Source organism: Anarrhichthys ocellatus, unplaced genomic scaffold (assembly GCF_004355925.1).
Source record: "Anarrhichthys ocellatus isolate YVR2014 unplaced genomic scaffold, GSC_Weel_1.0 scaffold2, whole genome shotgun sequence".
In the NCBI taxonomy this organism is placed as follows: Eukaryota; Metazoa; Chordata; class Actinopteri; order Perciformes; family Anarhichadidae; genus Anarrhichthys; species Anarrhichthys ocellatus.
The window spans coordinates 9,161,217-9,173,172 of NW_022280032.1; the positions used below are offsets into that span (position 1 = coordinate 9,161,217).

At 40.0% G+C, this 11,956-nt stretch overlaps 2 protein-coding genes across 2 annotated transcripts in view; both read right to left on the minus strand.

The window, feature by feature from the left end:
• Positions 1 to 231: 231 nt before the first annotated feature.
• Positions 232 to 2,807, minus strand: cunh15orf61 (chromosome unknown C15orf61 homolog). The gene is made up of 2 exons (XM_031867933.1): positions 2,041 to 2,807; positions 232 to 1,945 (listed from the first exon to the last, which is right to left on the minus strand). The coding sequence occupies exons 1-2, from the start codon at positions 2,381 to 2,383 to the stop codon at positions 1,818 to 1,820; spliced, it is 471 nt and encodes a 156-aa protein (XP_031723793.1). The 5' UTR covers positions 2,384 to 2,807; the 3' UTR covers positions 232 to 1,817.
• Positions 2,808 to 4,101: 1,294 nt separating this feature from the next.
• iqch (IQ motif containing H) overlaps positions 4,102 to 11,956 on the minus strand; it is a 21,460-nt gene continuing 13,605 nt past the window's right edge. Inside the window, exons 15-21 of the mRNA XM_031863008.1 lie at positions 11,106 to 11,226; positions 10,584 to 10,870; positions 7,436 to 7,594; positions 6,035 to 6,157; positions 5,458 to 5,519; positions 4,906 to 5,014; positions 4,102 to 4,713 (exon numbers count right to left, since the gene is read on the minus strand). Of these exons, the coding sequence (XP_031718868.1) occupies positions 4,630 to 4,713; positions 4,906 to 5,014; positions 5,458 to 5,519; positions 6,035 to 6,157; positions 7,436 to 7,594; positions 10,584 to 10,870; positions 11,106 to 11,226 (945 nt within the window). The 3' untranslated portion in view covers positions 4,102 to 4,629. The remainder of the gene's footprint in view (positions 4,714 to 4,905; positions 5,015 to 5,457; positions 5,520 to 6,034; positions 6,158 to 7,435; positions 7,595 to 10,583; positions 10,871 to 11,105; positions 11,227 to 11,956) is intronic.

Here is an 11,956-nt window from a genome sequence, read left to right on the forward strand (position 1 = left end):
GGCATCAATCTCGCACCAAATGCGGATATATTTTGTTAATTTACAGCAGCTCATTTGCAGTCCAGATACCTTAAACCTGCACTTGTGTCGACTGAGGTTCGATGCGTAATGCAAAGCCTCTGCCGGAGCTGAAGGGGTGCCCTCCCCTGCAGTTTAGAGTGACTCAAAAGGTGAAGCCCTGAAAACAAATACAATGTACTCACATGCTCCACAGTTTAGATTTCACTGACTCGCATCATCCTGTAAAAGCAGCGCACAAAGCTGCAGTCAGATGCAACCCCACGCAATTGTGTCTGGCTGTACGGTGGTATCAATGCAGCTCGTGGGTCAAAGGGTCAATGAGTAATTAAGACATGGTTGCCTGAGCATTCCCCATGCACATCTTCAGTCCTGATGAAAGGTTGTAAATGAAAGGGGGGGGGGGATTTAAGTGCAGCCTGATACTATGGATCAGATTTCCATAAGTGTGTCTAAATGTTCCGTGTTCGAGGCAATTAGTATGATTAACAGACAGTGTGGTGTCATCACGCTGTTTTAAGAGGATTTTGCGCATGAATTCCGCATGAGGGTTGAAATTCTTTTACACAACAGTTTACATTGCTTAGAATAAAAATATGCAAATTACTGTTCATCCAGGGACATTAAATATCTGTTTAATATCTCATTCAGTTATTAGTGTGCGTAATTCAGCAAAGCTAAGCAGTTTTCTTTCTTTTTTTTGGAAAAGGAGGTGATGGTGGTGCTAGTATATGTGTTGGCCTAACAAATGAATGGAGTCTCCCACCATAAGACCACGAGGAAGGAACATTCAACACATTTTGATATTTAAATTATTATTTTTTTGATTCAATTACCTTGTAAATGCTCTTGCATAAGACGAGCACGATTTACACAACAGGACACTCGCGAAGAGGCGGTGCATCATGGGCAGCAGGTCAAAAGGTGCATTCATTTACATGTACAACAAGAAATTATGTGTCCGGTTTCATTGTTGCTAAAAAATGAAGAGGCCAAGGAGAGAAAATTGAGGTCCCTGATAAATGCTATTCGTAGGAGATGCTGTGGAGTGAGGAAATCAATATGGCAGTTTGTCAACCTGCCTCTCAGAGGGAGCAGGACTCTGCAGCAGAAGTAAGTGTGCCCTGTCAGCAAAGCACATTACTAGAAATCAAAGGCCAGTGAAGGCCCGAAGGAAGGGATGCAGATGTCTCGAAACAAAGGCCACACTTTGGTAATTAAAACCTATTTTATCAGACCTGTCTTGTCACTGGTTTTTCTCTAACACTATTGACTATCTGTTGCATGCATAGTGATCACTAATTCACCTTTAAATAAATGAACCAGGGTTATTTAAAATCCTGTTACACAAAGTGAAGCAAAAAGATATGATCACATCAAATCAAATAAATGATGACGGTTGGTATCACTTTAATATTCAAGACTTTAGCTATATGAAGAAAATGATCTTATTTGAGAAGCTGGCTGACTCTTATGCACAGGTGTTAAGTCCATGTAGCAGGAAAACCATCACAGCCAGTACGTCAGTCATTTTACACCCTTTAATATTTGTTGCAAAAAATATACTTTTACAAGTCAGATTTCCGCACAAACTGTAAGTATTGTGTGTCAGTGTAATAACATGCATTACCACTGCAACTCTTAAATCTTAAATAATCAAACACAAATGAACCTGTGCAACCACACAATAAGAGCACTAGGGACATAACACAATCTGTCCACCAGAACTGTTTTAAGTACAGCAGCTTGGCAGTCAAGAGTCTTTTTGAAAATACACAAAAAACTGTTTTATTCATGGTTTAGTACTGTGAGCCTTCTTCTTCTTTGTAGGCAAAATAGACTGTAACAGGTCCAACACTTGTCTGCACCGTCTCTGTAGCTCCCACCACCATCCAGCAACCAATGCCATAGGCCAAACAGGGGATGCCTGCAGTAAGAGGACACAGTGATTATCTGGTAGTGTTTAAAGATATATTCTTGATTTTATAGGAACAAGGAAGTGCATTAAATATAATTACTGACCCAGATTAAGAACTTTCAACATGGTGAAAAACGTGTCCTCAAAGTCCAGCTTCTCTGGGGGCGCTTTGGTGCAGTGATACTTTATAAAGGGGAAGCAGCCTGTTCTCAGTATTTGGTAGTTGGATCCCTGGACTCGCCAATTAAAGTTGGACAGTCCGAACTGGTCATTGTGAACGGAGCTGTAGCGGACACAGTAGGACGTCCACGGCGGGAGTTTACGCTGCAGCAGGTGGCAGGTCAGCACCTCTGAGGCAGCTGCCCGCGGGCCTGTCCTGCCAAATGTGCTCGGAAACAGGGCGATCTTCACAAAGACGCTGTGTACCTTCCTCAGAAAACCCTTCATGACTTGCGTGAGAAGTGGAATTATTCACCTTTTTTTTTTTTTTCCAATCACCTGGACTGCATGCAAACTACTCACAGACAGAGCTCTGACCAGCCATAGAGGATGCCTACAGACATTGTAAATCAGCTGATGTACAACAGCAACACATGCTGTATATGCACGTCCGTAGCAGCAGTGGGGAAAAGGCACAGGGCAATTTACACGAGCAACTAACGTGAGCTAAAGTTAGCACAAGACAGTCCCTGTTTGTACGCTAAACGATGGCTATTCTGCTAATGCTAGTCCGCTACACAGAGCTACACGCCCGGATAAACATGGTGAACACACACGATTTGTTTTACCAAGCTGAGAGACGTATGAAGAGAGCCTCTCAGTTTAACGTGCTGTAGTGTTTGCTGTTTGCTCTGACCTGGTGCTCCTACTAAAGTCATCCGGGCGGGAAACACAGCGCTGCGCAGTTGTTCCTCTTCAACGGAGTCAGCGACTATAACCTGCATTTCATTCATATACATGTACTCACCTGTTCACCGGATATTAGTCATGAGTCCTGTGTGACCTCTCAGCCCGCACTTTACTCATACCAAGACACCCTATACAGCTAAAAATGTAAAAATCCAATTTAGCCTATAGTTTATCATTTTAGAAATGATTCTCAACTCATTTCAATGTGTGAATGTAATGAATGACTTGTCTTTTTTTCCACGCTCCTATTATTCACATGCTGTCTTCTTTTTATATTTACCATATTTATTAAGATTACTATATGTTTAGTTATCAACTACCGTAACCAAATAAACACATTGCAACTTTTACCACCACTGACCCCACTTGTAATGTTTTTTTTAATGTTTTTGTTGGTCTCCCGATCACATGAACACCACCAGCACATCCTCATTTAAGTGCAAACTACATCCACTCAGAGACACTGGAGAACCTGCTGAAATATTTCCAAGCTTCAGTGGTCTGCTGTAGATCAGCACCACGGACAGCAGTCGGCAAACCACCACAACTAAACAAAACTGTCTCCATGTCAGCCAGAATTAATACTGAATATGGGCCACGCAAAAGCAAACATGTTAAGTCAAGCTCGCATACGCATACATACACACACACACACACACACACACACACACACACACACACACACACACACACATTCACATTAAATGATACATAATGTAGACACGTTGTATAAAAGAGAAATCTGGTTGTGTGGGTGATCAGTAATGTTTAAACACTTCTTGTGTGTGAATGCAAACATTAATAAAATCAACTCATCTCAAAACAAATTACGGATTTAAAATACCAGACTTTTACAATTCACAAATTTACTCCTGAAAACAACATATATATATATATATATATATGGATATGAAAAAATAACATATCACTGAACTATGTCTCATCATCAGGGCTTGGAGGAAATAAAAAACACATACATCCTTGCTGTCAATGTGTATATTTATTTATAAAATACCTATTTGCACTCTTTTAGCTAATTTACTAGTTAAATGGGAAGCATGAGTCAGAAAGTCAATAATTATGAACACTTGTAAGTTAGTGTATCCTTTTTTAAAATATCAACTACAAAATATTTCTGACAAAGAAATATTGGACTTTATTTATTTCAGATATTACATATTACATATTGCCAACTAACAGAAGTAGTCTTTTGTAAATCAAGTTACAGCGAGTACAAATAACTTTCTCATAAACCGACCAAAGTAGTGTGTGGTCACCAGTTCACAGACAAATGAATTAAAGAACATCTCACAAAACAATAACACTAAATAATATACTCAACATACTGATCTATGTCATCTATAAACAAAATAATATGCACTCCATAAACACTACATATTCATTTGATGGCACACTAGTTTAAGCATGATTAATCAAGACAAAATAAAATGGTTTTCTATAATTTGAATGAATGAATATTTGATACATTCATACATGAAGCCTACTCTACGACCTTGTGCATAGTTTACTGTATGTCTCTATAAGCATTTTCCAATATTTAACCATATTCAAGCAGTTAAAACGCATTACAAAAACATTTATTAGAAAGGTTCAGGACAGATTCTGATGTTTTTTCAGGAATTTATTCAGCTCTCTTTGTTTGATCAATGTTAATTCATCTCCAGGTTTTTCATATTCACACTTTAATTTCACATTAAAGGTGGCAAAGACGTGATGGCTTAACTCCGCAAGAGTAAGGCAAGTTTATCACTGAAGCAGCTGTCTTACACAACCGGTTTATCCTCCGCAGCTCGCATCTTGTTCTGAGCAGTCATCTGCACAACATCTTCTATGTTCTTGATCAGCACCTCCAAAAAGAAACAAAAGATAAAATAAGTTAAATTACTACTCATCATTATTATCCCACACGACAACAATCTTTCATTTGAAAATACACAACATTCACTTCAGCAAAATCATTCAAGCTGACCGGAGCTGAAGTGAAGATGCAAGTTTCATGATATAGATGAGGAGGGATCGTTAAGTCATTAACACGGTACCTTAAAATTGGTTTCTCCTTGCATTTTAGGGGGCGATATTTCCTGATGAATGACTGACAGATTCCGAGCAAAGGTCACCAGAGCTCCCTGGAGATCCTCAGAGACTGTTCTGTTAACGACACCCCAAACAAACGAGTTTACTAACGTTCCCCATGTTGCCAGCTAAGAAACAATCACCGTGTTCATCTGACGGTGGTGGTTAAATGAAACTCTCAGCAGACAACATCTTCACTCTTTAGGGGGATGAGCACAGCTTGATTTAACTGTTACAGCTAAAGGATTTGAGTGATAAATAAGTTAAATAACCCTCTGCGTAACAACTTGTAGAGTTTGCATCAGTTACAAAGCCAGAGGTGGCATCTTAATCCTCTAAAATAATTGTTTTTACTCTCACTCTGGAGAAGTCTCTCATCCACCTCATCCTCTACTGTTGTTTTCATGTGCTCGTCTATTTGAACAGAGAAGAATAACAAACTTAAATGTGCTCAGAATTCCTTCTCCTGGCGATTAATACTGTATGTATATGGCTTTGATGCAATAAGGAATACTCACATCATTCCAAGGGTGCGACGCTCACTGCTGTCGTAAACAGCAAAAACTGTTCCTTGCTTACTCTGAAAATGAAGAACCACAAACACACAGTCAAAAGAAAAGCTCCGTCGTCACATAGTCAAGATTAAAATCAATATAATATCTATAGGGCAGAACTCGAGAAATCCTCTTTTATATTCCATACATCCTTCTTCCTTGTTAAAACCTGGATCCCGCTTTACCCATAATGCAACTTGGCCGTCAGTTCTATGTGTTGTGCTATCAGCATCACATTTAGCCTTGACCTGCTAGCCTCAAGCAGAGATGAGCAGTCGGATAAAGAGGTTTTCTTTCTGACAGCACACACCCATAACTGTTTTTGCATTTTCAAACTTGTAGTCTTTACACCCACTCGACACTGACTCAAGTGACATCACTTGAGGCACTTTGTGCAGCTCCCTCTTTTCCCATTTGCAGCAGAACTCCCCAAGACCTTTAAAACACACTTTGAGGTGTAAAATTGGCGGAGTTACCCTTTAAATTAATCATATACTAAGCAGAAAAATGGACAAGATGTAGATGATATAAAGATTTTTACCTTTATGTTAAATCCTGTGCCATGAGCCCTGCACACCATAAATAACACATTATGGTAGAGCATGGAGAGGTTAGAGTGAAACAAGCGGCTCCCAATAACTGCATAACGATTAACCACAGGAGGCTGTGAAAAAAACAAAAACAAGAAAGAAAACAAGAAAGAGACAAAAATTAAGTATGATTGTTGCCATTAGTCTTCCTGTATCTATAACAAGACAAAAGCACTTCATGTATTTACATTTGGAGCTAAAGTATAATAGGTGGTGTGTGTAAAATGGGTGAAGTAGAGATGGCTGAACCCCATACACATGTCCTTAGGGTCACTGTTGAGGTTGGGGAGTGTGTGTGATTAGTAAACATGATGAGTGTGGGGAACATGTGGTAAACTGTTGGGCCTTTCTTAATTAACTGTGGGGAGGAACAATTAATGTTTAGAAGACATGCCAAATACAAGATGAGCTTAATTGTACGATGCCAATCAAGAAACCACAGTTTTGGGACTGCAAAATCTTTGCATTCAATTTAAGACAAAAGCACTACCAAATGCACAAAAGGACTACTCAACGCACAATGCACATCACCATAATAGAGGGGTTCTGAGCATGTGAGTGTCATAAGTAACACTAGAGAGGTTGATTACTTAAAAGTGGCAGGGCTCAAGAGGATAAAAATGTTCCTGCTATTCAAGCACCTTTGGGAGACAAAAAGAGCAGGCCTAAGCCTCTGTGAGCTCAGGAGATAGCCCATAACTCGCTGTGATGGGTGTGTGCTTGCGGTTGTCAAACACAGGACCCTCTCACAACAATAAAAGTGTCCAACAGGGATTTAATTGTGTTTGTAATATGCAGGCCCCTAATGATGGCCACTGGTAAAGCCATTAACCACTGCGGTGGCTCAACTGCTGTACTGAAGCACCAGGCTACCGACTAAATGAATGTTTGATAAAATAATACAAGTCGCAGATTAACAAGCGTAAACTCAGGCATACTGCTAATAAAAGGACTCTATTGTTTAAGGCCTGGCACCAGGTTGATGAGGTGTTCAAGCATGCATACACATGCATAATGAAAATGTTATGAATTATTAATGTGTTGATTATTTAGGCCCATCTATCAAAATGATAATGAATTCCGCACCTAAACACCAATTGAGCTCAGTGCGTAATTACATTATTTAGTTGTATTTAACAAAGATGAAGAGGAAACCACTGATCTATCTTTGTGATTACTGTAGTGGTACAATAATATCCTCTTCAGTCTCAGCTTGCTTTAGAACTGGTGCTTTCTTTCTTGTTGAGGACACTGCAAAAGCATACAACTTCAAATATATAGCATTTAAAATCGACCTTTAGAAAAATGTTACATTATCAAAAATGTCGTTATAAGCAAATATAAAATGGTACTTTGGCTGCAATCTGATGTTCACAGCATTTTTCTTGGATTGGCATTGGCACTTCTAAACAGCCTGTGCGGCAATTCAGCGTTCCTCCAGTCATCATCAGAAGCATCTGGGTCATGGCCAGCTGGTCACTGTATGTGAGGTCCAGATCAATAGCCCACACCTGCAAACAAGACATTGTGAACTCCGTGTCACAGCAGAGACAGACACTATAAACCTAAATTCCAATTTGATCACAAAAATAGAACATCAAAGTATTTCACCCAGCAATCCTTATAAAGAGAGGGGGGTCAGTACCTTTCAATCTCTACAGTGTTATCCATGTTGAGAGGCAGGGGAAAGGAAAACACGGTTAATGGTGTGTGCTCGACAGATTTAGGTAATTCAGCTGTGGAGTGACACGTGCACAAGGTAGATCTTTCCCTGCGTCTTTGCACTCAGTCTGCCTTGGGCTAGTTTGTTTGGCACAGGTCTGATGAGAAGCTAAGTTCAGATATGTATAGTAAATGGCATCATTATAAGTATATTAAGGGGTCAGGTATGGTCGAAGCCTTCTGCTTAAACAGGGCTAATTTTCCCAATAATAACCTAATAGCTATGCCCTCTCTTCAAAAGTGGCAAATAAATCACCAGTGAAGGAGTTGTTAATAACTAAGTGGCAGTCGGCTGCCTCCCTTTGCTGTTCCTATTTGTCAAAGTAAACGCTGCTGCCACTGAATGCAAATCGCTGCATGTCTGAACCCTGCAGTCTGTGAAACCTGAGCATTTCATCTCCACTAACACACGCATATCTCACCGTGTGCAGTGATTCTCTTATACGCCACATTACATGTTTTATTAAATTCAAATATGTTGTGAGTCATCGTTCATAGGGCTGCAACTTATTTCATCATTGATCAACCTCACAATTAGTTTCTCTATTAACCATGTTTTCAATGAAAAGTCAGAGAATAGTGGAAAATGCTTTCACATTTTCCAAGGTTCCATTTTCTTCCAATGTCTTGTTTCGTCCAACCGACAGTCCAAAACCCCAAAATATGCAGTTTTAAGAAGAAGACTACGAAAATGTGCAAACCTTCACTTCTGAGGAGCTGTAACCTGATCAATTTGAAAATTCTAAATAAATTATTATGATCGTTGCTGTAGAATAATTGATTAATAGCTCATTTCAGGTAATTCAGTTGATAAATAATTTTAAAGGGGCTGTACAAATACAAACAAATATTTCCAATGAATCACTTGAAGAAATACTCAAAATAATAAATAATACATTTTAGTGTCTAAACACTTGCAGGCTGTGTTGTTCCTGTTTAGCGAAAGTTCAGCAGTCTATTCTGCACTCAGCCACCTTCAGCTACCACTGGACAGACACTAGTCTGCATCAGGTTCATACCTGGGCCTGAGTGACGGACACACTCCGCCGCGCCATTCATTCCACTCACTAAAATCTTACTCAAATGTCTCATTGTCACGCTTAACAAAGCCGTGGGAAATGTAAGCCTGGATTGTACCTGTTTTCTATTGCCTTGCATTTTCATTAAAAACCCTGATGCTGCAGCTGGGGCCCCACCGTTCCACAATGTGAGGAAAGACTGCAAGGGCAAACATATGTGACCCACTTCTTCCCATCAAATAAAGTAGGCAGCTTTTAGCAACAGGTTTGAATCTAAATTGATGTTTAAATCCAGACAGGTTTGCCCATGTGGCTCTCCCCTGTCTGCTCTGTGTGCGGGGAGATGGTTAAGAATCTGTCTTTTAATGTTCCTGCCTCTATTGAAGCACATGCTGTTTATAGCCAGTTCTTAATTATGCTGTCAGTGAATCCCATTCAATTTTGGGTCAACATTGAACCTGAAAATTAATTTGAAGGCTGTCATTATATCGAGTTAAAGAAAAGAGCAGGTTCGGTTCATATGATACATTTGAGAAGTGGTATATTTTCTCATTTTAGTGTCACTAAAATTACAAATTAGGGATTAAATGAAATCCTAAAATGTAAGATATACAGTGAGATATATATTTTTACGTTTAAATTATTACAATGTGATCAAATCCACAGTCCGTGTAAAGATTGCTGAGAAATAAATCTGTATTTTCAAGTCTTAAAGGAATCAATAATACTAATGCACTAAAATAAAAAAATATTTGTTTATATTTGTATTCATGTAGATGTATAAATGTATGTATTTGAGATACAAATTGCATTGTCTGAACACTGCTTTGCTCACACTGTGTGTTAACATCTAATCCATAAGAGACTACCCTCTAGTGGCAAGCATGCCCTTAGCTAGTGTCTCCAAATCCATTTTTTATACTGAGAATACATTACGCATACAAACCAAAATAAAGCTTCAACAGCAAAGAGAAAAAACAGAAAACAGAGATTTATTGAAATGTCCTGAATAAGAGGAATGTGCATTACCATCTGGTGTATTTTTAATGAAAGAAAAAAACACATTCAGTCTCCTTTTTTTATACCCTTTTTTTTTAAAAAACTGTAGAGTAGCTCTAGTGCTTTCTCCACTCTTGCAGGTTTAGTATTTTATAGACCACATTATAAACAAAGCATTTCATTTTACAGCTCTGGATCAATAAGCAGTCAATGTACCACATGTTAGGAGCAGAGGTTAAACCATCATAAACCAGCCCATTTCCAATATCATAAATCAAGAAGGTTTCAACAAAACTTAATCCTGACAAATGAGATAAGGCTTCGATGGTGCCTCGCTATAATAACGACACACATTTCAGCAGCCCACTGCAGGTAAGCAGCTAGGGGTTAAACACTGACAGGGCATCCCCGTGAAGCTGCCAAATCACTTTAGAATGACCTATTGTCTGAAAGATAGGTGCCTCTGAATTTCTCGGCACTGCGAGGTGAAAGGGCAAGCCTTAAATGGTGGAATCAGTGTATCGACACAATAAGACCTGACAGTTTATTAGATGGCCTTGTGACACATTCAGTCCCTGTGCCCACTGTTTGCCTTGCCTGTTTTCCAAATCCCAGGGGAGTAGTAGACACCTATCTGCTCCTTTGGATCCCTGACCCAGCTTTAAAAAGTATTTCTTCCACCAATATGGTGAAATAGAGAGCTTGGACGCCGCATGCTGCAACAGCCCGGACCATATGTATTGTAGTAGCATGAGCTCACCTTTTGCTCCATGGTGTTGCGGTTCAGAAAGGTAGCCAGGTCCACGGAGACATAACCCACGATAAGGCGCTGTAGACAGGCCTGGCCCACACGCATGCAGAGGGATTGCAAGGTCTCTGGGTGTACAGAGGTCTGAGGAACAGTGGAGCCTATAGCTTCCAGTTGACAGGAGCCCTGAAGCTGGTCTCCACAGGACAGCATGGTCACCTCACCCCCAGGCTCCAGCAGCAGATCCACCGTCAGACAGGTGACACTTTCTGAAGGGGGGTAGGCCTCCACCACACCGCCTGAGCACACAGTGAGAGCAGAGGAATGGCTACAGTACAGACAGCAACAAATAATACAGCATCTGAACCTCTCTGTTTAATAGTCAACAAAAGTAACATGACATGTATTAAACTTGTCAGGTCACATAGGCAACATCTGGGAACTAGGGAGGACATAGGAAATGACTGTTAGCATATTCCAAAAGGTTGCATTCACAGGTAAAAAGCCTTCAGAGCCTGACAATAGGTATCTGACCTTGCCTGAGGAAGGTCTTCAGGAAGCAGGCCCAGTTGGGATAGCAGGAGGTTTTAGCAGGCTGGGCGTAACGAGCAAGCCATGCTGGGACTTCATCTAAATATCTAACCAGTACAGACTCCTGCAGAAAGAGAGTTAAGATGCATTCATTAGGGATCTACTGAAAATGAGTTGGGGACAGACCTAAGGACATTATGTTTTGTCAAATACAAGTCCTCCCTACTTTATTTCGTCCCATTATCAAAGCGTTCTAGGTGTCGATTACATTATTGGAAATGCCCTTGTGTTATCCGGATGACTCCAGTGACTGCTTGTTATCCTCAAGACCTTTGGTGGCTGCTTCAATTTCTGTGCGAGTGTCTGATGGATACTGCGGGAGGGTCTATCTGTGAGTGACAGCCTATTATCAGAAGGCCTCAGGAGTCTAATGGCTTTAACTCACAGCCACAGAGACAGCACCTGCCCTCAATAACAACTCTCTCCACTGGGCAGCTGATGAATGCCTAAGCTAACCCCATCTATCTGGGGATCAATCAGGGCTTGACTGGGATCGATATCACTCTTGTTTCTGTAACTGGGAAATGCCATAATGGTTTCACCACTTAATTATGCTGTTCATTTCTAACTTTTGTTTTAGGTGTCTCTTAAACAGTTTGGCAACTCAAGTACCCTGTTTCCTCTGACAATGCTGTGATAGTCAAAGTAACAATGACTCATTTTATACCATATATACAGTTGTGTGAAAAAGTGTTTGCCCCCTTCCTGATTTCTTTGCATGTTTGTCACACTTAAATGTTTCAGATTATCAAACAAATTTAAATATTAGACAAAGATAACACAAGTAAACACAA

What these genes read in the sequence shown, in the direction of transcription:
- cunh15orf61 (XM_031867933.1), bottom strand. Translation starts at nt 2,383, where the DNA reads ATGAAGGGTTTTCTGAGGAAGGTACACAGCGTCTTTGTGAAGATCGCC. An exon ending in GTTGAAAGTTCTTAATCTGG is followed by an intron (nt 1,946 to 2,040) that starts GTCAGTAATTAT and finishes CTCTTACTGCAG; the next exon opens with GCATCCCCTGTTTGGCCTAT.